At 40.7% G+C, this 24,172-nt stretch overlaps 1 protein-coding gene across 1 annotated transcript; it reads right to left on the bottom strand.

Annotated features, from left to right (window-relative positions):
* Positions 1 to 982: 982 nt before the first annotated feature.
* On the bottom strand, positions 983 to 2,672 carry LOC121783533 (NAC transcription factor 56-like). The gene is made up of 3 exons (XM_042181630.1): positions 2,363 to 2,672; positions 1,975 to 2,282; positions 983 to 1,872 (listed from the first exon to the last, which is right to left on the bottom strand). The coding sequence occupies exons 1-3, from the start codon at positions 2,544 to 2,546 to the stop codon at positions 1,408 to 1,410; spliced, it is 957 nt and encodes a 318-aa protein (XP_042037564.1). The 5' UTR covers positions 2,547 to 2,672; the 3' UTR covers positions 983 to 1,407.
* Between the last annotated feature and the right edge of the window lie 21,500 nt (positions 2,673 to 24,172).

Here is a 24,172-nt window from a genome sequence, read left to right as displayed (position 1 = left end):
CAAAAGTTGTTTTACCTTGTTTTGATAAAACAAAGAAAATGATGGCAAACGAATAATTCAAAATAGCTTGTCTGCACTGCTTACTTTCCAAGAGGAAATGTATCTCAACTAGTATTAGGTAAATAAATTAAATATTTAATTAATTTTGTCTTCTCTTTTGAAATATAAATAAAAAAGAAGGATGTATATCATGTTGGCCATGCATCTATGTAAATGTTCGAAAAATCTATCAACCCTATTTTCAATAAAGGAAATAGTGGGAATATATTTCTTTGCGATCTTGGCCAAAGTACAAGAACAAAAAAAGGGGAATATATTTGTTTTGAGTTATTGAATTTAATCCATTATTCATCACAAAAGCTCGCATATTCGTCTCTTTTAATCGTGAACAAGCATGCGTAGGAACTTTAGGTCAGATAACTCCAAGATAGAAGGATTATCTACCCTGCAAACGGATATATATTCTCTTTTGTAGAATTCTTCAATATTTTGTGGTTTTATATATTTTGCTAAAACATGCTACCTAGGAGTTTTTTAGAAGATGACTTTTCTAAATCATGAGGGGTAACAATTTTCTCTGAAATGGAACATTAATTAATGATATAGTAGCTAGCTAGCCAATTAATTTGGACTCATATATTTTGAAACCATGTTCTGAGAGTAGTGGCAATAGCTAGCTAGGTCTTTTTTTGTAATTCCATCACCAGCAAACTGCAAAAGTCCATAATACTAAGTCGGTATAAGAAAAATAATTCAACCATTGTAAAATACTAAAAACCATTGTAAAATAATTCAACCACTGCAAAACAATCCCACCATGATTTGTCACAAAACTGAAATTTGTAAAAAGGTATTAAATCAATCAATATTGATAATAAAAATAAAGGAAATCATAGATAACCTGATACAGACATATGGAGTATATAAGTATAAAATTTATAAGAGATAAAATTGCTAATATTGTATTCTAAGGACAAAATGATTACTAAAATTGATTTATTCAACTTCTCCACAACAAGATGAGTACATGATTCCTATAATTAGTTTTTACACCTACTAAATGACGATTTATATATGATCATTAACAAAATAAATATATATTACAGCAAATAACATACTGTCTCATCTAATCTCTTCTACACAAAAACTTACTATATAAATACAGTATTAATTTGTGTATATTTTCCTGTATCTACAATCAAAATCTGATCCCATAATAGTAAATTCTAGCACTAATATAATAAATCTTGATCTCCTCCAACACAAGCAAGCATCATCATCATCTGTTTCCTCAGCTTGTTGCATAATTTAGAGTTTTTAAAAATGGATTCAATCAAACTTACAAATTCTAACCAACTTATATACATACATACATACATAAATACACATATATTATGTATATAATAATCATGTGTACCAATTGACCTGATGATATGGTTGCTGCCCGAAAACCCCATCTCCGAGCATTGCCTGTTGTTGTTGCTGCTGCTGTAGCTGGCTTAGAATGGTGGCGTCGTCGGTAGCGGCTCTGGCTCCATCGCAGCTCTCAGCCAAGAATCTCTTGGTGGAGGGCGAGGTTCCAGCAGCCGCGGCGTCGTTCCAATAGAGGCCGGGATTCATAGGCCTCTTGAGGCTGTGCGGTGGAAGGAGAGCATTGGCGTTGGCCAAATGGGGATTCATGGCTACGTCGTTCATCATCCCTTCATACAGACTGTGGTCGCTTTCGATAAATTTATGATGGCCCACCGAAGGCATAGTTATGGTCTGAGGATTCATCGATCCCATCACGTCGTGTATGTCGTCGCGCTCCTGGTCCAACGGCAGCGCAGCGTTGTTCTTCTTGTATATCCGACAGAGGACCCAGTCGTCCAGCTGTCAAATTATAATAAAAGATAATATAATATAATATAATATATTCGTCATCAAACAGAACACACATATGAATTCTGTTGGAGACAGGCAGTTACAACATACCCTTAGTGACCCCTTTTTGTTGATGAAATCACAACCCGGAGGCTTGGAGCTAGGCTTGTTATCCACGAGCCTGTACTCATGCATGATCCAGTTCGTCTTGATCCCCTTCGGCGGCTTTCCTCCGTAGAAAACAAGGGCTTTTTTCACCCCGACCTTCTGCGACCCTCCGCCGGTCATCACTGGCTTGTCCGTCCCTGTCGCCTTCCAGTACCCGGACGTGGCCGCCCTGTTCGGCCTAGTCCCGTTCGGGTACTTCCTGTCCCTCGGGCTGAAGAAGTACCATTCCTGATCTCCAAACGAAGCCTTAGCTGGATTTTATATAACATAATTATCATTAATTATTTGACTGATAATTACAAAACTGTACGTGTCTGAAATTTAGTTATACCTGGGAGCTCCCACGGATCAAACTTGTAGAGATCAACTTCGGCGATGATGGCCGCCGGCAAGGGCACGGAGGCGATCTTCTTCTTCAGATAATACACCACCAGCTCCTCGTCGGTCGGATGGAACCGGAATCCCGGAGGCAGCTGCGGCTGCTGCGATCCGGTCGACGAATCGGTGCTCTCCATCCGACTCCAACACTTAGTGATTAAATTTTAGTATTTCTCCCAATATTGATGAGATGAGGAGTTTTGCAGTAGAAACACACACAGTAAAAGGAAAGACAAAAAAATTTAGTAGTAATGAAAATTGAAATACCGTGAGGTTTGTAGTAGGCTCTATATAACACCGATACGCCACCCTGTTGCCGTATCGCGTATCGGATACGTATCCGATACCGATACGCGACGGATACACCGTCGATACGTATCCTGGGCGTATCCGCGAGCTGGGCCGTATTGGGCCGGGAAACCTCAGATTCGATACGTATCCTTCGGCGTATCCGCGAGCTGGGCCGTATTGGGCCTTCATCCTCCTCTATCTGCAAAGATCTGAGGTTCTCCTCTTCGAAATCAACGTCCATCTCTGTCGAAGAACTTCGCAACTTTCAATTTACGAACTTCAATCCGATTTGGGAACAAAATCGACAGTTAATCGGATATGAAGAAGAAGAAGAAGAAGAAAGGGGAGGCGCCGCTATTGCCTCAACTAGGGATTGAAGAAAATTGGAAATGGGAGAATGAATTGGGCAAGAAGTAGTCACGATGGAAAAGGAGTATATTTGGGGCTCATTTTTTGGGCCAATTTATTACTCCATTAACTTTGTCTAATTTTGTAACTAGAAATAAATATTTTGATCAATATTATTGGTAATATGGATAAGTATAACCAAAAAATCGATGTGGTGTAATCGACCATAAAAGAAATTGACTTTAGCTTTTAATATTTTGTAATTTTATTATTTTTATTTGTATAATAACATTAGAATATCTATTTTGTAATTTATTATGCACTATTATTATTTATTAAAAAAATAGTTAAAACGTATCCGCGTATCGGGTTGTTTGGGAAAGAGCCGTATCCGCGTATCCGTATCCTTCGGATACTGATACGCGTATCCGTATCCGTGCCGCATAGAGTAGGCTACAGCCTCTTCTCTTTATTATAAACCGTATATACGCTCGGCCTATGCTACGGTGTGGCGCGGTGCTGTGATCCTCCACTGAAAGCGCGCCACGTCATTTGCGAATGAGAAGTGAAAATTAGGCGATTAATTGACCGACACGCACGTGATGGAGGGGCGAATAGAGAGGAGACACGTGGAGGTTGCCATTCGAGTGGGCCCCGCATGGCGACGCAGAGGCAAACAGAAATATTGTGATAAGACGAAGGATAAGTGTGAGGGGGGAAGTGGGATGGTGAAATTCTCGAATTGACGACGTACGTTTTGTCCAGACAGGACTCAACCATTTTTTCACATTTTTTTATTTTACATTATCTTTTTTGGGAAAATTATGCTTACTATTTTTTTTTTAAATCTCAACTTTAATGGCATCATCCTTGGTCCCCTAGTAGTGTTTTGTTTTTGTCACAGCTACACTATTAATTTCACTGTTTTAATAAAATTAATTACAAAATAAAGATAATTTTTATGAATTAATGAATCCTAATAGCCAGTTATTGAAAGTAAAAAACAATTATGACTCTTAATTTAATTAGCGACAAAAAAATATGAAAAATGGAGACAAAAAATTGAGTAAACATTGTGTTAGAAATTGATGGTTGATCGGAGAAGATAACACACACTGATTGAATCGAATGAAGATTCTTATCGAAGAGAGAAATTTGAGCTTGCAATTTACGGAGATGAAAAATGGGGAAAACGGGAAATTGAATACTAAACTGAATTTGGGAAAGTAAACAACCATTTTAATCCCTAACTAACATACAACGGTCATATTAATCTGACGGCTCAGATTAAATCCCCAATCTTGATTCTTCATCGGACGGTCACTGAAGCTCAAGCTTAAGTAAAGCTTCTCTTCATTCTACTTCATGAGTCAGCTGAACAACCACTCCACAAATCTCCACCTTGGTTGTTTAGCTGCTCCTTACTTCATTCTGCACAAGTTAACAAGCTTCATACAAATCTCAAGCTTGCTCTTTGGCACCGGCTTAGTTAACATATCTGCCGGGTTCTCTGTTGTGTCCACTTTGAACACCTTCACTGTCCCATTTTCTATTTTCTCACGAATAAAGTGTAAACGTACGTCAATATGCTTACTCCTTTCATGATACACTTGGTGTTTAGCCAAGCAAATGGCACTGTTATTATCACAGCCGATGGCAACAGCCTCCTGCCTTATGCCGAAATCCTCCAAGATGCCCTTTAGCCAAAAACATTCCTTTACCGCACCTGTCAATGACATGAACTCAGCTTCCGTTGTTCATAAAGCCACAACCTGTTGTAGGCTGCTCTTCCAACTCACAACCGATCCATAAAGTGTAAAAATGTATCCAGATTGTGATCTTCTTGTATCCACATTGCCCGCGAAATCAGAGTCACACCAACCTCTTAATACATCACCCTCATGCTCATTCATGCCATCAAACATAATTCCAATATCAGTAGCTCATTTCAAGTACTTCATCAACCACTTCAAAGCAGACTAGTGCTCCTTACCATGGCCTGACATTAATCTGCTGGTTACTGACACGGCCTGAGCTATATCTGGCCTTGTGCTTATCATAGCATACATCACACTTCCAATCACACTTGCATATGGTATTTGTTGCATCTCTTCTTCCTCAGCTTTGCACTTAGGCTTTTGCTCAATCGACAGCTTATAATGTTGGCCCATAGGAACATAAACTTCTTTGACATTCTCCATCTGAAACTTCTTTATCAGCCTTGACACATATTCTGACTGTGTTAACTAAATCGGTCTCTTGCTTCTGTCTCTGTATATTGTCATACCCATGATTCGTTTTGCTGCTCCCAAATCCTTCATGTCAAAAACTGCTTTCAAATCTTTCTTCACTTTCAGGACCACACTATTGTTGCTCCAGCCAATAGCATATCATCAACATAGAGTAACAGGTATACAACAACAGCTCCACCCTCATGTTTAATGTACACACACTCATCATATTTAGATCTCAGAAAACTAATTTTGAGCATGTGATCATCAAACCTGCTTGCTGCTTCAAACCATAAATGCTTCTTTTAAGTAGACATACCTTTCCCTCATCACTAGTCTTGATGAAGCCCTCTGGCTGGGTCATATAGATGGTCTCCCTTAGATCACCATGGAGGAAAGATGTTTTCAGATCCAACTGTTCCAATATCCAATCTTTCTTGGCTACTATGGCTAGAAGAATCCTGATGGAAGTGTGTTTAACAACTTGGGAGAACACTTGATCAAAGTCTATACCATGTTCTTGTGTGAACCCTCTAGCCACAAGCCTAGCCTTGAACCTGACCTTGTCATTCTCAGCTGCTTCTATTTTCTTTTTGAAAATCCACTTGCAGCTAACCACTCTCCTGCCTCTTGGCCTTTCAACAAGTACCCAGGTTCCATTCTTCAACAAAGAGTTTATCTCTTCTATCATAGCTTGCTGCCACTTTTCCCAATCTTTACTCTGCATTGCCTCATTGTATGAACAAGGTTCTGAATACTCCACATCCTCAGCTACCATTAGAGCAAAGAATAGAAATTCTGCATCAGAATATTTTGAAGATGGCTTGATAGTTCTTTTTGTTCTATCTCAAGAAAGCTTCCAATTTTTAAGATCAACAGCTCCTGCAGCTGGTAAAGTTTGATTTTCAGATGGTCTATCAGTTCCTACACCAGCAGACTCATGCTCAGAATCCTCAGATTGTTGCTGAAGATCTTCATTCTGGGATTCAAGACTCTCAAGCTCCACATTAATCTCAGTAGTTCCCTCTTCCTTATTTATATTTTCTACCTTTTTCTTGAATGGAAACTCTCATTCCCAGAAAATAACATCTCTACTGATTATGATCTTCCTATTATTCTTCTCTACACACCGTAGTCTGCATCCCTTTACACCTGGTTGATAGCCCAGCATAACACATCTCAAAGCCTGAGCTTCCAGCTTTCCTTGCTTTATATGTGCAAAAGCTTTACAGCCAAAATTTCTCAAATCACCATAGCTTCCATATCTACCAAACCATCCGTAGTCTGAAGTGTCCCCTCTAATGCTTGATGAAGGACATTTATTCATGAGTTTAACCGCAGTAGAAGCTGCCTCTGCCCAAAATCTTTTCTCCATCCCAGCAGCCAAAACCATGCACCTCACTCTTTCCAATATAGTCCTGTTAGCCCGCTCTGCAACCCCATTTTGTTGACGTTTCATAGGGACTATGCGATACCTTTTAATACCATTTGATTTACAGTATTCATCAAACTCCTTTGATAGATATTCAAGACCATTATCAATACGCAAGCATTTCAAAACAACACCCTTTTCAGCCTCAACTGCTATGCACCATTCTTTGAATTTTTAGAAGGCCTCTGATTTTTCTTTCAACACATACAACCACACTTTCCTAGAGAAATAATCAATGATACTCATGTGGTATCTTCCACCACCCATGGATTTCTCTTGCGCTGGACCCCACAAATCACTATGAGCATAGTCTAGAGGTTTAGTGGATGTGTGAGTACCTTTTGGATACGCAAGCTTCTTGGACTTTCCAAGTACACACTCCTCACTGCAATAATCCTTTCTTTACCAGCTCCTTCACACTGCCTATGGCTGGGTGGCCTAATCTGGTATGCCATAAGTCCATTGTGCTGACTTCTATCACATGAACTTCTCCAGGTGTGCTTCTGTGAACTACTGCATTCATGTAATAGAGACTTCCCCTTCTCTCTGCTCTCAAGAGTACCTTTCCAGATCTACAAATAACCATGTTCCCATCTCCAGAAGAGAAGTTGCAGCCTTTTCTTTCAAGAGATCCAAGTGAGATCAAGTTTCTTTTAACATCCGGGATATATCTCACCCCACTCAGGGTCACCATTCTCCCATTTTCAACCTTCAACCTCACTGACCCAATCTCCCGAATAGAGCACACTTGATTATTACCAAGCACTACAGAGCCAGTTGTCTCAACAATGCTATCAAACCATTCAAGATTTGGACTCATATGAAAACTACAACCCGGTCCATAATCCAACAACCACTATCCTTCCCTTCAATTACATTCAAGGACTCAAAAACTTCATCATCTCCAACACTTTCAGCCGAGTTCACTACCTTTCCCCCACCATTTTATTGTCTTCGCTTCCAAGCGAAAAAATATTTCTTCAAGTGGCCGGGCTGCTTGCACCAGTGGCCAGATCGTGTTTCCTTTTGATCACTGGTAGCACTCTTGGCATGTTCCTGAGATTTCTTGAAAGGTTTCTTTCCCTTGAATTTCTTTACATTCAAGCTCTCTACACTTGAATCAACCAATTTGATTTCCCATTTTTGCAACTCCTTGGCTCTCAAAGGCGACTGTACTTCCAACAAGGTGATCGATCCTTCACGGCCATAAAGAATTGCATCACGAAGCTGATCATATGAATGTGGGAGTGCATTTAGCAATAGGATGGCTTTATCCTCATCTCCGATAGTGACATTGATGTTTTCAAGATCATCGACTGCCTTACTAAAGTCCTCCAGCTGCTCCAAAACTCCCTTCCCTTCCAAGAACTTGTAGGAGTAGAGGCGTTGTTTCATGAACAACCGGTTCGCCAAAGATTTCGTGAGGTAGAGCTCCTCCAACTTTGTCAGAATGCCCGCCGCGGTCTTCTCTTTTGCAACCTCGCGGAGAACTTTATCGCCCAGGCAAAGGACGATCGTACTATGCGCCTTCGCCTAAATTTCAGCTCGCTTTGCGATGGCCTTATCATCAAGAACCACCTCCTTTTCCTTCGAATCCTTCTCCTCCACTGTCAGTGCCGACGATAGACCTTGTTGAATCAGCATTGCACACATCTTCATTCTCCATAGGGCAAATTCGTTCTTGCCTGTAAACTCAAATTGATGGTTGATCGGAGAATATAACACACACTGATTGAATTGAATGCAGATTTTTATTGAAGAGAGAAATTTGAGCTTGCAATTTACAGAGATGAAAAATGGGGAAAACGGGAAATTGAATACTAAACTGAATTTGGGAAAGTAAACAACTATTTTAATCCCTAACTAACATACAACGGTCATATTAATCTGACGGCTCAGATTAAATCCCCAATCTTAGTTCTTCATCGGACGGTCACTGAAGCAAGCTTAAGTAAACTTCTCTTCATTTGACTTCATGAATCAGCTGAACAACCACTCCACACATTGGATAATAGATTGCTGATAAATCTCATCAACAATCCAGTTCTAATATTCACCGCGATTGTATGTTAGTGCCCACTTAAGTATTTTCATGTATTAATAATAAACTTTAAAAAATGTTTTTTCTAATCTGTTAGGGGCTGTTATTGACTTAAAATTATTAACAATATAAAAACTTAAATAAATTGATTTTTTTGTTAAGGTGGATTAAGATCAGAGAATGTTATAAAGGATCTTAATAAAGTGTATAGAGATGGATCATGATGACATATGCAAATTAAAATTTCTAATTAAGTTCACCTATAAGCTTTAAATTATAAGAATACTTGCGCATGTGATCAAATGGACTTGTTCATGTGTGTATTAATTCAATTCGGCATATTTTCAGTAACAAAATTTCATATTTACCAATTTACTAAAATCGACTATTTATATTATATGTGTACTCTTCCATTTCGTAGTAGTGGAGTCATTTTGCTATTTTGTAATTTAGTCATTTCTTTATTTAGCAAAAGTCAATACATTTCTTCTCTTTTACTTTACTCACATTTATTTTATTTTCTATTCATCTCTCCACCTTTTTAATTTCTTACTTTATTTTATCTGTTTAATACAATTTTTTTTAAATTGCATGTAAAAAAAGCGTCCACTGCTATGAAAATGAGAGAGTACTGTTTATCTCAATATTTCGGAATCATTGTCCTCAAGAAATTGACATACCACTCCCTAATCAATTAGTACTCTTTCTACACAATTTTAACATATTTACCCAACGTTGGAAATCAAAACATTTTATTTAATCTTTTAAATAGGTTGACTGTACAAGTCAAATATCTGGCTACAAGCCACCAACCATTTCAAGACAACGAAAGGTGTACATTAATCAGTCTAATCACTCATAAAAGTTGGCTGTTAATTACTTCCTCCTTCGCTAAGAATTTATCACCTTCCAATTTTACCATTGATAGTGAACACTACATTACTCTAACTCATTTCACTCACATTTTATTATAAAACTAATACTCCATTAAATGTCTCAACTAAATTAAGTATTTCTTTTTTTCATAAAACTCAAAACATCCAATCACTTTATTCCATCACCTAGTTGGGACGGAAAGAGTATATAATAGTAGGACCCACATTTCACTAACCTTTTCTACTCATTTTCTATTACATGTCTTAACATTCGTGCCGGATCAAATAGTGACAAATTATTAAGAACAAATGGAGTAAGATTTAGCATTATAGCCTGTAACCTTTATTCTTTTAACATCTAAATTATTATACCATCCACACGAAATAATACTCACTCCGTCCTTTAAAAAATACTTTTAAAACAACACAAGAGAGGGAGAGAGAAATAAAAGTGTGTTAGTGGAAAATATGTCCTACCTCATTATAGATAAAGAAAAGTTTCTAATTTTATGGGACGAAACAAAAAGAAAAGAACTTCTATTTTTAAGGGACAGATGGAGTATTGTCAATAGTATTTTGATGTCTTATCGAATACTAATATATACTTCCACATTTAAAAGAATGAGCTTCTTGTTTAGGTCGAGTATTAAGAGTTTAGGTCGAGTTCGACACATGTTTTAAGAATATAGAGGAAAGTGGTTGAAAAAGATAGGGGAATGTGAGACATTTTGTATAGATAGTTTTTTAATAACATGTGAGTTAAATGAGTTAATAGAATGCGAAACCTACGTACCATTTCTATTAAAGTAAACTAGAACTCTTAATCGCGAATAAACGAAAATGGTAAATCGAAACTCCTAATGTCTATAATCAAGATCAACAATGGATCATTAATAGAAAGTAGCGGAGTTGACATAGTTAACAGTAATATACTTTTTTTATCTTCTTAAATGTGTTTTCATATGACTAGTGATGACGCCGGCATCAACAAATGACGATCATCCTAGACACTGATGTCCGAACGGATTTACCATTGGGAAAGTCTATTGGTTACATATCAAGACAGTTATTTATCAACGGACGACAGACGTAATCCCTTAAGAATTTTTTATGAGTACTTTTTCATCGGTATTTATTTCAGATTTTTGTTTCTTTTGTTTGTTTGTTTATCTAGTTGCGACATTTAGTTTATACAAACCAACAAACCTAAAATAATGATGGATAAACCAAAAAACATATATGATAAAAAAAAGTTAAGTTTACTGTTGGAGATCAAAGAATATTCTGCAAAATAAAGAAGATTGCCTAAGATCAGGAAGAGATTGAAGAAGATATTTAGCCGATTAATTAGGAAGATTTGATTGAGAGTATCTTACCATGTATAATGGTATCCTTAGCCTATATATAATGTACAATCTCATTGTAAATAAAATATCAAACAATTATACAATTCTACATGGCATCCGAGCAGGTTAGGCTCAGAAAACTATCATCATAGCCCCAAAATATACCTCTCTCGACCAAAACGGCGAGAAGAACAACCCAGCCAGAAAATGGCAGACGAAAAACCAGAAATTGAACATGTTGCCGAATAAATCAGATCGAGCAAGAGTGTTACCGTAGCCTTCAAACTGAATGGCCCAAACTATTCACTATGGGCACGATTAATGAAGGTGTCCATAGGCGGCCGAGGAGTCTACCGCCATATATCAGGAGTCCCGTCTCCACCACAGCCGGGGGAGAAAGGATATACCGATTGGGAGGAGATAGACCTAATAGTCTTCTCCTGGATTATTGACAACATGGAAACCAACATCATCGCCGATTTCGCACATCATCAAACGGCGAAGGCACTGTGGGATACACTCGCCGTAAATTTTGTAAGTTCGGCGAACTCGTATCTCATATATGACCTGCGAGACAAGACAAGCAGAATTATACAAGGAGACTCAACATTGGAGGCCTATTGGAGCAGGCTCCATGGGCTATGGATCGACATCGATCGATGCCCACACAAACAGTTGATTGATGTGACAAAGGAATAGCAAAATACCGGGACATCAAATCCGAACTACGATTATTCAAATTTCTCACCAGATTGAACGAGAAGTACGACTGGATCCAACGCGAGATCTTCAAGGAGGATCCCTACCCCTCAGCTGACGTAGCGTATGGATGGGTGAAACGGGAGGCGGCTCGACTCAATATCATGTTGTCGGCATCTGATTCGACCTCCATCATTGTCGGAAACGAGACATCATCGGGTCGGATTCGGATTTGGAGCTCGAGAGTAACGTCCATTACAGCCACAGAACAGAGGTCAGCCGTCGATGCCACGCTCCGCCGCCAACCGCCGGGGAAACAACAGACCGGACAAATCCAAACTCTGGTGCTCCCATTGTGGGATGCACAAGCATACAAAGGAAACATGTTTCCAATTATTGGGGTATCCAGAGTGGTGGGAAGAAGAGAAAGCCGGAAAGGCTAAAATCGCCATCGGAACCAACGGCGGAGGAACAAACCAGATGGAGGGAAGCCAAGAGGCAGCGGCGTTCCAGGAGAAGAGGCCCGATACCGGTGGTGGCGGGCGCGGCGAGAACAGCGGCGGTGGGGGGAAGACGGCAGAGGCGATGATCGCCTCTCTCAGATTGGATTGCGGCGGTGAAGCTGGAGGTAAAGGGTTAGGGATTACAAACCCTAACCCTAATAAACATTGTCTTGCTATTAAGTCCCTGATTTTTAAGTATTTTGAAAAATACCCCCATTCTGACAATTATAGTAGAAATCGCCCCCAGCCTATTAATAGTTGCAGAACTGACCCCATTATATGCAAAAACTCCTTTGCACCCTTAGAGAATTCATCGTATGCATTTGAGGCTCGGGATTGTCATATTGTTAGTGACACGGGATAGATTTTTGACTGTGGGGCCACTGACACTATGTCATACGACAGGAATGATTTTTTAGAAATTCATAAGACTCCTAAGTCGCATATAAAAACTGCAAATGGAAGGGTAACAACAGTTGAAGGGGCGAGAACTATAGAAAATTTTCCTAATGTTCATATTCTCAATTGCCTCTATGTTCCTAGACTATCTCAGAAGTTAATGTCAATTAGTCATGCGACTAAGGATTTAAATTTCTCTCTACTGATGCACCCAAACTTCTGTATGTTACAGGATATCCGGACTGGGAAGATTATTGGACGTGGCATTGAGCGTCGTGGGCTCTATTTTGTGGATGAGATTGCTCGACGAGATGGTGCGGCGATGCTTGCTCACGGATCCACTAATCAAGATACTTGGCTCTGGCACCGTCGGATGGGCCATACATCTCCTAGTTATTTGAAATCCTTATTTCCTAAAATTTTTGTTCCTAAAAACTTCTCTTGTGAAGCTTGTGTTTTGGCCAAGAGCCACCGAAACTCTTTTAAACCAAATGATACTCGTGTTGACACTGTTTTTTCCCTGATTCATTCTGATGTGTGGGGCCCAACGCCTATAGGAACTAGTTGTGGTTTTAAATACTTTGTGATATTTGTTGATGATTGCAGTAGAGCTACTTCGGTTTATTTCATGAAACATAAATCTGAAGTATATGACAAATTCGTGCTGTTTTATAAAATGGTTTAAACTCAATTTCAAACGTCTGTCAAAATCCTATGGTCTGATAATGGGGGATGGGGGAATTTTTAAATAGTTCCATGACAAAAATTTTGGCGAGGATGGGTTAGTACACCAGACTTCTTGTTCCCACACACCAGAACAAAACGGGGTAGCAGAACGGAAAAATCGAATCATCCTTGAAATGACCCGAGCCCTCCTATTTGACTAAAAAGTACCTCTATCTTTTTGGCCTGAAGCCATAGCCACCTCAGTTTACCTTCTAAATCGACTTCCCACAAAAATAATAAATCGAAAAACCCCTCTAGATCACCTTTCCACCTTAACCAAAATTCCCTCAGCCTTATCCTTACCACCTAAAACCTTTGGCTATTCTGTTTATGTACACGTCCCCAAGCATGAAAGAAATAAATTCTCCCCGAGTGCAATTAAGTACGTTTTTATGGGATATGTGATTAACCAGAAGGGCTGTAGATGTTATGACCCCAAGACCAAACGGGTTATTACCACTATGAACTGCAACTTCTTTGAAACCGAATTCTTCTACCACCTTGGGACTCAGGGGGAGAGTGTGAGATAGGAGGAGACCCAAGAAAATGACTCCCTTCGGTGGTATGTGCCAAGTAACTTTGATTCGGATCCAACAAAGCAAGATGGCACTGTTCATGAGCCGATCCCGTCTGCAGAGACGATCCCGACAACGCTTCCGCTGCGTTCCTCTGATCCAACCGTGATGGAATCCGAGGTAATATCTAGTCCGAATCCTGAAAGTTTAGATATTATTCCTGACTCACTTGGTACAGAAGTAGAAGAGGAGGAAGATACCACTATTGATGAGGACACAGGGCAGTACGTGCTTCCTCCACGGAGTACGAGAGGGATTCCGCCCAAGAAATACTCCCCGGAACGAATAGGGAGGAAAAACAGATACTCGGTGGCCAACTTTGTCGAAGCCAACATATCCAAAATGACAAGGGCATTCCATACAGCACTGTGTGAAGAAGAGATTCCTAGAACCTTTGAAGAAGCCTTCAAAATCAAGTATTGGAGGGAGGCAATGCTCGTCGAAATGAGAGCACTAAAACGAAACGACACTTGGGAGATAGGCCCAATGCCCGATGGGAAACATACAGTTGGCTGCAGATGGGTCTTCACAATTAAACAGAGACCAGATGGGAGTATTCAGCGATACCAGGCTCGATTAGTGGCAAAGGGATATACGCAGACTCAAGGAGTTGATTATTTACAGACATTCTCCCCAGTCGCAAAAATGAACACTGTAAGAGTTTTACTGTCCGTTGCAGCAAACAAAGACTGGCCACTTCATCAGTATGATGTCACTAATGCATTCCTTCATGGAGAATTGAAGGATCCTATCTATATGGAGCCCCCACCGGGCTTCACAGAGGAATTTGGACAAGGCAAGGTGTGCAAGTTAAAGTAAACTCTATATGGGTTGAAGTAGTCCTCGAGAGCTTGGTTCGGGAGATTCACGGAAGTAATGAAACGATACAGCTATCGACAGAGTAACTCTGACCACACCCTTTTCATCAAACGAAGAGGAGAGAAGATCACTTGCCTGATAATTTATGTGGATGATATGATCATTACAGGGAATGATGCAGAAAAAATAAAAGATCTCAAGGGACATTTGGCTACAGAGTTTGAGATGAAGACTCTAGGAGATCTCAAATATTTCCTTGGGATCGAAGTGCTCAGATCTGGAAAAGGAATCTTCATTAGTCAACGAAAGTATGTTCTTGACCTCTTGACGGAAATAGGGATGCTCGAGTGCAAACCAGCAGATACTCCCATAGTGCAGAATCATGGCCTTCAAATAATCAAAGGAGCAGCGTCTACTGATCGGGGGTGATACCAAAGGCTGGTAGGGAAACTCATCTATCTATCCCACACTCGGCCTGATATTGCATATGCAGTTGGGGAGCTTAGTCAGTTTATGCATAACCCACAGGACGAACATTGGGAGGTAGCACTTAGAGTAGTGCGCTACCTGAAGAGAACCGCCGGACATGGAGTACTGTTCCGAAAAAATGGACATCTCGACATTCATGGATACACTGATGCAGACTGGGCAGGGAACCCGGTTGATAGACGGTCGACAGGAGGTGGGTGGAAATTTGGTCACTTGGAGGAGCAAGAAGCAGAACGTAGTCGCTCTGTCAAGTGCAGAAACCGAATTTCGAGGTATCAAAAGTGGACTCACTGAAATCCTTTGGATTAGGAGGGTAATGAAGGAACTAAACCTCAAATCGTAAAAGACTTGCAAGTTACTCTGTGACAATAAGACAGCAATTAGTATTTCAGAAAATCCAGTGCAACACGACAGAACCAAGCACGTCGGGATTGATCGACACTTCATAAAGGAGAATCTTGAAGAAAAGATAGTAGAAATTCCATATGTGAAGTCCGAAGATCAACTAGTGGACATCTTGACCAAAGCCGTATCTGCAAAGAACTTTCAAGAAGTTTTGGGCAAGTTAAGTTTTGGGAATCCCGTAACTTAACTTGAGGGGGAGTGTTTGAGATCATAGAATATTCTGCAAAATAAAGAAGATTGCCTAAGATCAGGAAGAGATTGAAGAAGATATTTAGCCGGTTAATTAGGAAGATTTGATTGAGAGTATCTTACCATGTATAGTGGTATCCTTAGCCTATATATGATGTACAATCTCATTGTAAATAAAATATCAACCAATTATACAATTCTACATTTACTACCCTTATTAGTTATAATTCTTTGAGTCGATAATTTTCTAATATAGAGAGTCAGAAGGTTACAAAATCGTCAGGATAGTAATATTAGTAATTGATATACATTATTCACATACTTTTAGGCCTAGACTTACATATTTTGAATACATGACTATTGGGATCCTTGTTACTGGAATTACAATAGATAAACAATACCCAGCGTAATACAACCCAAGAAGGAAGAATTGAAAACTGAAAATTACACGAAAATCGAAACTGTCAAAAGAAATGAAACTTTGCCTTTTCGAGGAGGCCTCTTTCCGCAAGACGAGATACGTCCCGGAAGTGCTCTCGGTTTGGCGTGTCGTCCCCAAAGATTAAACGGCTACGTCTCTGGTGAAGCAGCACCGCAATCAACAGAGCTCCGGAGAACTGGATGGAGGAGAGGGCAGAGCTTCGGGAAGAAAGACAATGGAGAGAGAGTATGATGCTTGTGAGCATGTTAGTATGTTGTTCTATGTCCTAATGCAAGGAATGACTAGACGCTGCGGGTCTACTCAGCCTTGATGGCTGTCATCATGGCTCATCATGGCGGGCCTGTAACCGCCGGCCGTTACGAGTTTGAAAGCTGGAGTCGTCGACGTTGAATCTAGACGATGTACACGCCCTAGTTCAACCGTCACATGCGGACTTCGTGAAGCGACTCTATCAAGACACTGATCAAGCCATCGCTTAAGGCGCAGCAGGCCGAGTTGATCAGGCTGCTGATCAAGGCGCAACATGTCGAGTTGATCAGGATGCTGCCCAAAACAAAGGTGATCCAAAACATTAAGTCTGGATCCAGGGACAAGCCCAAAGGCCACCCAAAGACCAATTGCTAAGATCCAAGTCCAAGTCCAAGTCCAAGGGCAAGGGCACGGTTCGGCTCGGCGCGTGTGCGCGCGTGTGGGCTCTTTCACCCATCTTAGTCCATGATAATTACTAAGTGTAATAAGTCACTTAATAAATACACATTTAAAGATGTGTCTCATCTCCTATGTGGGATAATTAACACTAGTTCATTACTCCCTACACTTTCAACTCATAGCTTTATCAAATGTTACAACGTGACCAACTTTTATCCTCTATTTCCCACTCCCCGGGAATAGGATTTGAGAAAGTGAATATACTACGGTCATCTACGCGGAATGTAGATCGACGCTATATCATTTAATTTCCAAAATTAAATGTCTTATCACATTTATTATTGGTCAAACTTCGTTGATCGGACATCTTAAATTCAAGATTCCAACAATCCTCCACATGAGTGGAAATAGCCAAATGCATATGCATGCAGACACAAGCTCAACCATCACGAGGTATATAAGCATAAGGATAGGTAGTTGTTGGTTTTGAACCCTCCATAGTCTACACCATCGGATACACAGTGGCTTAGTAGCGCGATGCTTTGAACTAATCCCCCACGGCGTGCACCGAGACAATGGTGTTAACACTTAAACACCTCAACCTCATCTGTTCTCATGTTTTGTGTCCTTTGCAGCCTTGGACACCACTTTGGATTCATAAGTGTGTTATTTGAAGCGGCCTCAGTTCACACTTATATAGGTGATTCCTAATCGAGTATCTTGCCCTAATCGGTCTCCTTGAGAACTCAATCTCCTCGAGATCCGTAGGAGTCATTAAAAGTCATAGACTTAGCCTCACCACTAGGAAAGTTTTCCAACACTCTCATAGCTTAGTTGTCCCTTTGAACCAAGTTCTTGGGATCTCCAGTCATCATGGTTGGGTTACCACTATGACAATTCTTTAGTTAGTGGATTTCAAACTCATTCCCTCTAGCACCCTTTGGTTAGTGGATCCGCTAGATTCTCTATTGATTTCACATAGTCAACTGTAATCACCCCTGTTGTGATCAAATGTCTCACGGTGTTATGTCATTGACGTATATGTCAAGACTTACCGTTATAGAAGCCATTGTTTGCTCTTCCAATAGCCGCTTGGCTATCGCAGTGGATCAACACTGGTGGCACTGGCTTAGACCAACATGGAATATCTTCAAGGAAGTTCTTATGCCACTCGGCTTCCTCACCAGCCTTATCTAAGGCAATGAACTCCGATTCCATTGTTGATCGGGCTATACATGTCTGTTTTGGAGATTTCCACGATACAGCACCACCCCTAATAGTAAAGACGTATCCACTTGTTGAAAGTGAGTCTCTATTGTCAGATATCCAATTTGCATCACAATATCCTTCAAGTACCGGGGGGTATCTCGAGAAGTGTAGCCCAAAATTTTGAGTATGTTTTAAATATCTCAAAACCATCACGAGAGCTCTCCAATGCTCTTTGCTTGGATTGCTCGCGTAACGACTCAACTTGTTCACGGCACAAGCAATGTCAGGTCGAGTGCAATTAGTCAAGTACATAATTCACCCGATGACCCGTGCATACTCTTCTTGTGCAATGGGCTCGCCTTTGTTCTTGCTCAAGTGAACGTCGAGTTCAATTGGATTCTTAACCGGCGCACCATCATAGGCTTTGAATTTATTCAATATCTTCTCAACATAATGTGATTGTGTTAAGATGATTTCATCAGACGTTCTTAGAATCTTCATTCCAAGAATTACATCGGCTAGACCCATGTCTTTTATGTCAAAGTTTCTTTTTAACATGGCCTTTGTATCGTTAATTACTTGAGTGTTGCTACCCAAGATTATCATATCATCAACATATAGACACACTATAACATGGCCGTTATCAGTGCTCTTGATGTAGACACATTTGTCGCACTCGTTGATTTTAAACCCATTTGATAACATCACATTATCAAACTTCAAGTGCCATTGCAATGGCGCTTGTTTCAATCCATACAGAGACTTTACGAGCTTGCATACCTTTTTCTCTTGTCCAGGTACTACAAACCCTTCGGGTGGTTCCATATAAATTTCATCTTCTAGTTCATCATTTAGAAACACGGTCTTTACATCCATTTGATGAATCTCAAGATTGTGCAATGCAGCAATAGCGAGAAGCACTCGGATAGATGTAGTCCTTGTTACAGGTGAATAGGTATCGAAGAAGTCATGTCCTTCCTTTTGTTTAAACCCTTTACTACAAGTCTGGCTTTATACTTATCCACTGTTCCATCGGCCTTAAATTTCCTTTTAATTACCCATTTGCAACCTAGAGGTTTCGCACCTTCAGGTAGATCTACAAACACCCAAGTGTGGTTTAGCAAAATTGAATCAATTTCGCTTTGAACAGCTTCTTTCCAATGTAGCCCTCTGGGCCATCGAAGGCTACTTTTATAGATGTCGGTTCTTCATCTAACATAAAAGCAATGTAGTCAGGACCAAATGTTTTTGGTGTTCTGACCCTACTACCACGTCTTAGTAATGTATCCTTTGGATCGGGCCTTGCACGCTTGCACGATTCAGGTTCCTCATCCGCTGATTTAGAACTAGTGGTTTCATCCTCAATTCTTGTCTCAGAATTGGATGCTACGTTTTCATTCCTTTTACAAGGAAATGTATTTTCAAGAAATACCGCATTTCTTGACTCAATTATTGTTCCCACAGTCACAGACGGTATTTCAGACTTGTGGACAACAAATCGATATGCACTACTATTAACTGGATATCTAATGAAGATGCAATCAACCTTTTTAGGTCCGATTGTAACTTCTTTAGGCTCAGGAACCATCACCTTTGCCAAACACCCCCCACACTTTGAGGTATTTGTAGGATGACTTCCTTCCTTTCCACAACTCATAAGGAGTACCATCTTTTCCTTTGAGAGAGATTTTATTCAAGTTATAGTTGGCAGTCAAAACAGCTTCCCCCCACATGTTATGTGGTAATCCTGAAGTCAGAAGCAGTGCATTCATCATCTCTTTTAGAGTTTGATTTTTGCGTTCTGCAACCCCATTAGATTGGGGTGAATAGGGAGCAGTTGTTTGATGAATTATACCACTTGCTTGCATAACTCCTCAAACGGGGCTACATATTCGCCTCATCTATCACTTCGAATCATTTTGATTTTACAACCAAGTTGATTCTCAACTTCGTTCTTATAATTTTTGAACGCTTCTATTGCTTCATCTTTACTTCTTAAAAGATAAATGTAGCAATACCTTGTGCAATCATCTATGAAAGTGATAAAGTACTTTTTACCACCTCTAGTTTGCACCATCTTTAAATCACATACGTTCGTGTGAATTAATTCAAGGGGTTTAGTGTTTCTTTCAACTGAATGAAACGGTAACTTAGCTATTTTGGTTTCAAGACAAATCACACATTTATCTTTACTATTAACTTCATTTGCCTTTAGTAAATCAAGATTTACTAATCTTTTAATGGCGTTTATATTTACATGTCCCAATTTACAATAACACAAGTTTGAATACTCAATCAAGTAAGAGGAAGTAGACGCATTGTTATTGATAGCCAAAGGCTTGGGACCATGGCGCGTAGCCACACTAAGCTTGAATAGCCCATCAGTTACATAACCTTTTCCGAGGGATTTTCCAAACTTATACAAAACAAACCTATCAAATTCAAATACAAGTTTAAAACCCTTATTAACTAGTATAGATCTAGAGACTAGGTTCTTTCGGATGTCGGGCATATGCAGCACATCCTTCAACGTGACAGAGACGCTAGACGTCATTTTGAGAATCACATCTTCAGTTCCTTTGACTTCAGATGATGCTTGATTCCCCATGTTGATCTTCCTCCCATCGACAGGATTGTAAGTTGAAAACTTACACCTATCGGCACAAACATGAGCAGTTGCTCCGATGTGGATGTACCAGCCTCCCTTGTTTTCAATCAAGTTGGCTTCTTCGGTGATCACAGCAATGAGGTCGTTTTCATCCCAGTCTTTGAACTCCTTCTCAACGACGTGGGCTGCCGGCTTCTTCTTCTTCTTGCTGCGACAGTCTTTGGCAAAGTGGCCAGCTTTTCCACACTTGAAGCATTCGCCTTCAAATTTCTTTGAAGGCTGCTTTCCCTTCCCTTTATCCTTTTGACTTGGGCGAGGGCGTTTGTTGGAGGGACCGCCCCACTCCAACAGATTGGCTTTGGCTTCAAGGGGGCTAAAGCCCTTAGCCTTTTGGTCGCTTTTGCGCACATCAGCCTCAATGCGCAATTTCACGATCAAGTCTTCAAGGGTCATCTGCTTTCGTTTGTGCTTGAGATAGCTCTTGAAGTCCTTCCAACTGGGAGGAAGCTTGTCAATGATCGTGCACCTTAAGAATTTGTCGGGCAAGGTCATCCCTTCAGCCACTAGTGCGTAGATGATCATTTGGAGCTCTTGAACTTGCTCCATGATGGGTCGAGAGTCGACCATCTTGTAGTCCATAAATTTGGATGCTACAACTTGTTCAGTACCTGCAGCATTATCTATGCTATACTTCCTTTCTAGGCTTTCCCACATCTCTTTAGATGTGGTTACAACGGAGTATACATTGTATAAACTATCATCTAAGGCACTTAGAATGAATTTTTACAAAGATAATCTCCTTTTTCCAAGCTTCATAGTCCGCCATGACTTCGAGCCTAGTCTCTTGATCGCTTGGCGCTGGTGGCTCGTTTTCCGTGAGGAAGTTGGCGACGCCCAATGTTGTCAAGTAGAACAACATCTTTTGGTACCACCTTTTGAAGTCGGATCCTCCAAACTTTGGTGGCTTCTCGGCAGGTGGTATCATTCTTGGTGCCAAAGGTGCCGTACTTGGTCCATGGAAGGAACCAATTCCGTTGCCCCCGAAGGAGCCAACAACTTGGTTGGGCATAGAGCCCCCACCATTCATGTTGGGCATAGAGCCCGCCATGGTCGTACCAGCCCCGTAGGAACTAGCACCCGCGTGAGACCCGAAGGCCCCAGCATTCGTGTGAGACCCGAAGGCCCCAACACTCGATCCATTAAAGGATCCGAAGGAACCACTAAAAGTGGAACCTATCGACCCACCAAAGGTGGATCCAGTGGACGCCCCAAAGGGGTTGTCCCATACCGAAGAGGTATTTGAGGCAGAAAAGGGAGTGCCTTGACCCATCAAGGTTGATGAGAAAACGGCAACAGTGAAGGCCGCGGTGGCCGGAACAGTTGAGGCGGCGGTGGCCGGAGTAGTGGCAGCGGAGGTGTTGGCGTTGGTCGACATCTCCAAGCAAAGGATTAGGTTTCGATAGTTTTAAGTTCAGTTAAGGTTCGATCCATCAATGGCAAAAGATTATCTCGTCTTGCGACTGTTGGGATACTTCTTATTGGAATTACAAGAGATAAACAATACAAGGCGTAATACAACCAAAGAAGGAAGAACTGAAAGCTATAAATTACACGAAAATCGAAACTGTCAAAAGAAATGAAACTTAGCCTTTTCTAGGAGGCCTCTTTCCGCAAGACGAGATACGCCACGGTAGTGCTCTCGGTTTTGCGTGTCGTCCCCAAAGATAAAATGGCTACGTCTCTGGTGAAGCAGCACCGCAGTCAACAGAGCTCCGACGAACTAGATGGAGGAGAGGGCAGAGCTTCGGGAAGAAAGACAATGCAGAGAGAGTATGATGCTTGTGAGTATGTTCGTATGTTGTTCTATGTCCTAATGCAAGGAATGACTAGCCTACTTATAGGCTTGGTCCACTGCGGGGGTCAACTTAGCCTTGATGGCTGTCATCATGGCTTATCATGGCCGGACTGTAACCGCTTGCCGTTACAAGTTTGAAAGATGGAGTGGTCGACGTTGAATCTAGACGCTGTACACACACTAGTTCAACCGTCACATGTGGACTTCGTGAAGCGACTTGATCATGACACTGATCAAGCCATCGCTCAAGGAGCAGCAGGCTGAGTTGATCAGGCTGCTGATCAAGGCGCAGCATGTCGAGTTGATCAGGCTGCTGCCCAAAACTGAGGTGGTCCAAAACATTAAGTCTGGATCCAGGGACAAGCCCGAAGGCCACCCAAAAGCTACAATGTGACCAACTTTTATCCGCTATTTCCCACTCACCGGGAATTGGATTTGAGAAAGTGAATATACTACGGTCATCTACGCGGAAGTTAGATCGACGCTATATCATTTAATTTCCAAAAATTAAATGTCTCGTCACATTTATTATTGGTCAAACTTCATTGACCGGGCATCTTAAATTCAAGATTCCAACAATAACATGTAAATTATGTTCGTTATTGCATATATTCCTAAATTTTGACATTTTTACATATTTGTAAAGTTTTTATACGAAAAAGCTAATAGAGGTCAAGAAATGAAGAAGCAATGTTTGGGGCGAAAATCCCGACCGTGATCATGTAAGTCGTTTGCTGCGTTCGACGATATCCAACTTAGCGGCCTACTGAGGCAATCTAGTGACTAAGAATTTCCAAGTCACCGGCCCAATGAGATGTTTATGAGAGATCAGAACATGCCTAGCGGCGGCCCGCTGAGATTCGACGACTGTGTGGGATTTTTCGTAGAATAAGAAATTTTATGCTTTTTTGGAGTTGAAAATTTTTCTAATTTAAAAATGAGCCTCCTAAATTATAAATACACCACTCCAAAAATGATCTTCAAGTACCCAGAGTTTCTCATACGTCGAGCCTTAAGAGTCACTCATACATCGTGAGTCGTGGATAGATTGGGGCTCAAGCAGAAGGAAAGGCCTTGACAAGGAGCTAAGATGTAGCTGGAGTCTGATTCAAATGGTGATCTGCCAATCCAAATGACATCTAAATTTTTATCCAAGGCTACCGATGTCTTAGTCTGCGAAAGAGCTTCATGTGAATACCTTGCACGCCTTAATCAGAGTCTGGTGGAGAAAGTTATGGCCGTTTTACAAATGACACGCATTGAAGAGCGGGTGACTCCAGAGAGAACATGCGTCCTGAATGAAATGAGACATGTATTATGTCCGATCGGGCGTTTTACCTAATTTTGACCATGCCCGATTTGGGCGAAATGAGATATGGGCATCGCCCGGTCTGGCATTTGGCGCTGTGTGTACGAATTTATCCATTTTTAAGGATTCTCCTTAGATTTTCAACCCCATCTATATATACTCATTTGTGAGAATTTCAAACTAAGCTTATTGATGAATATTGAATTTAAATGACTCATATGGAGAATCCCCTTTGTGAGATTTTATCCAGTTCCTACTTGTAGGTTGTTTGATTTTCTTTCATAAATTATGTCAAGTAAAAGTATGCATCTATGGTTCGTGTAT

Source organism: Salvia splendens, chromosome 21, assembly GCF_004379255.2.
Source record: "Salvia splendens isolate huo1 chromosome 21, SspV2, whole genome shotgun sequence".
Taxonomy (NCBI): Eukaryota; Viridiplantae; Streptophyta; class Magnoliopsida; order Lamiales; family Lamiaceae; genus Salvia; species Salvia splendens.
Note: the sequence above shows the minus strand (reverse complement) of the source record. Positions and strands in the feature narration are given on the sequence as shown.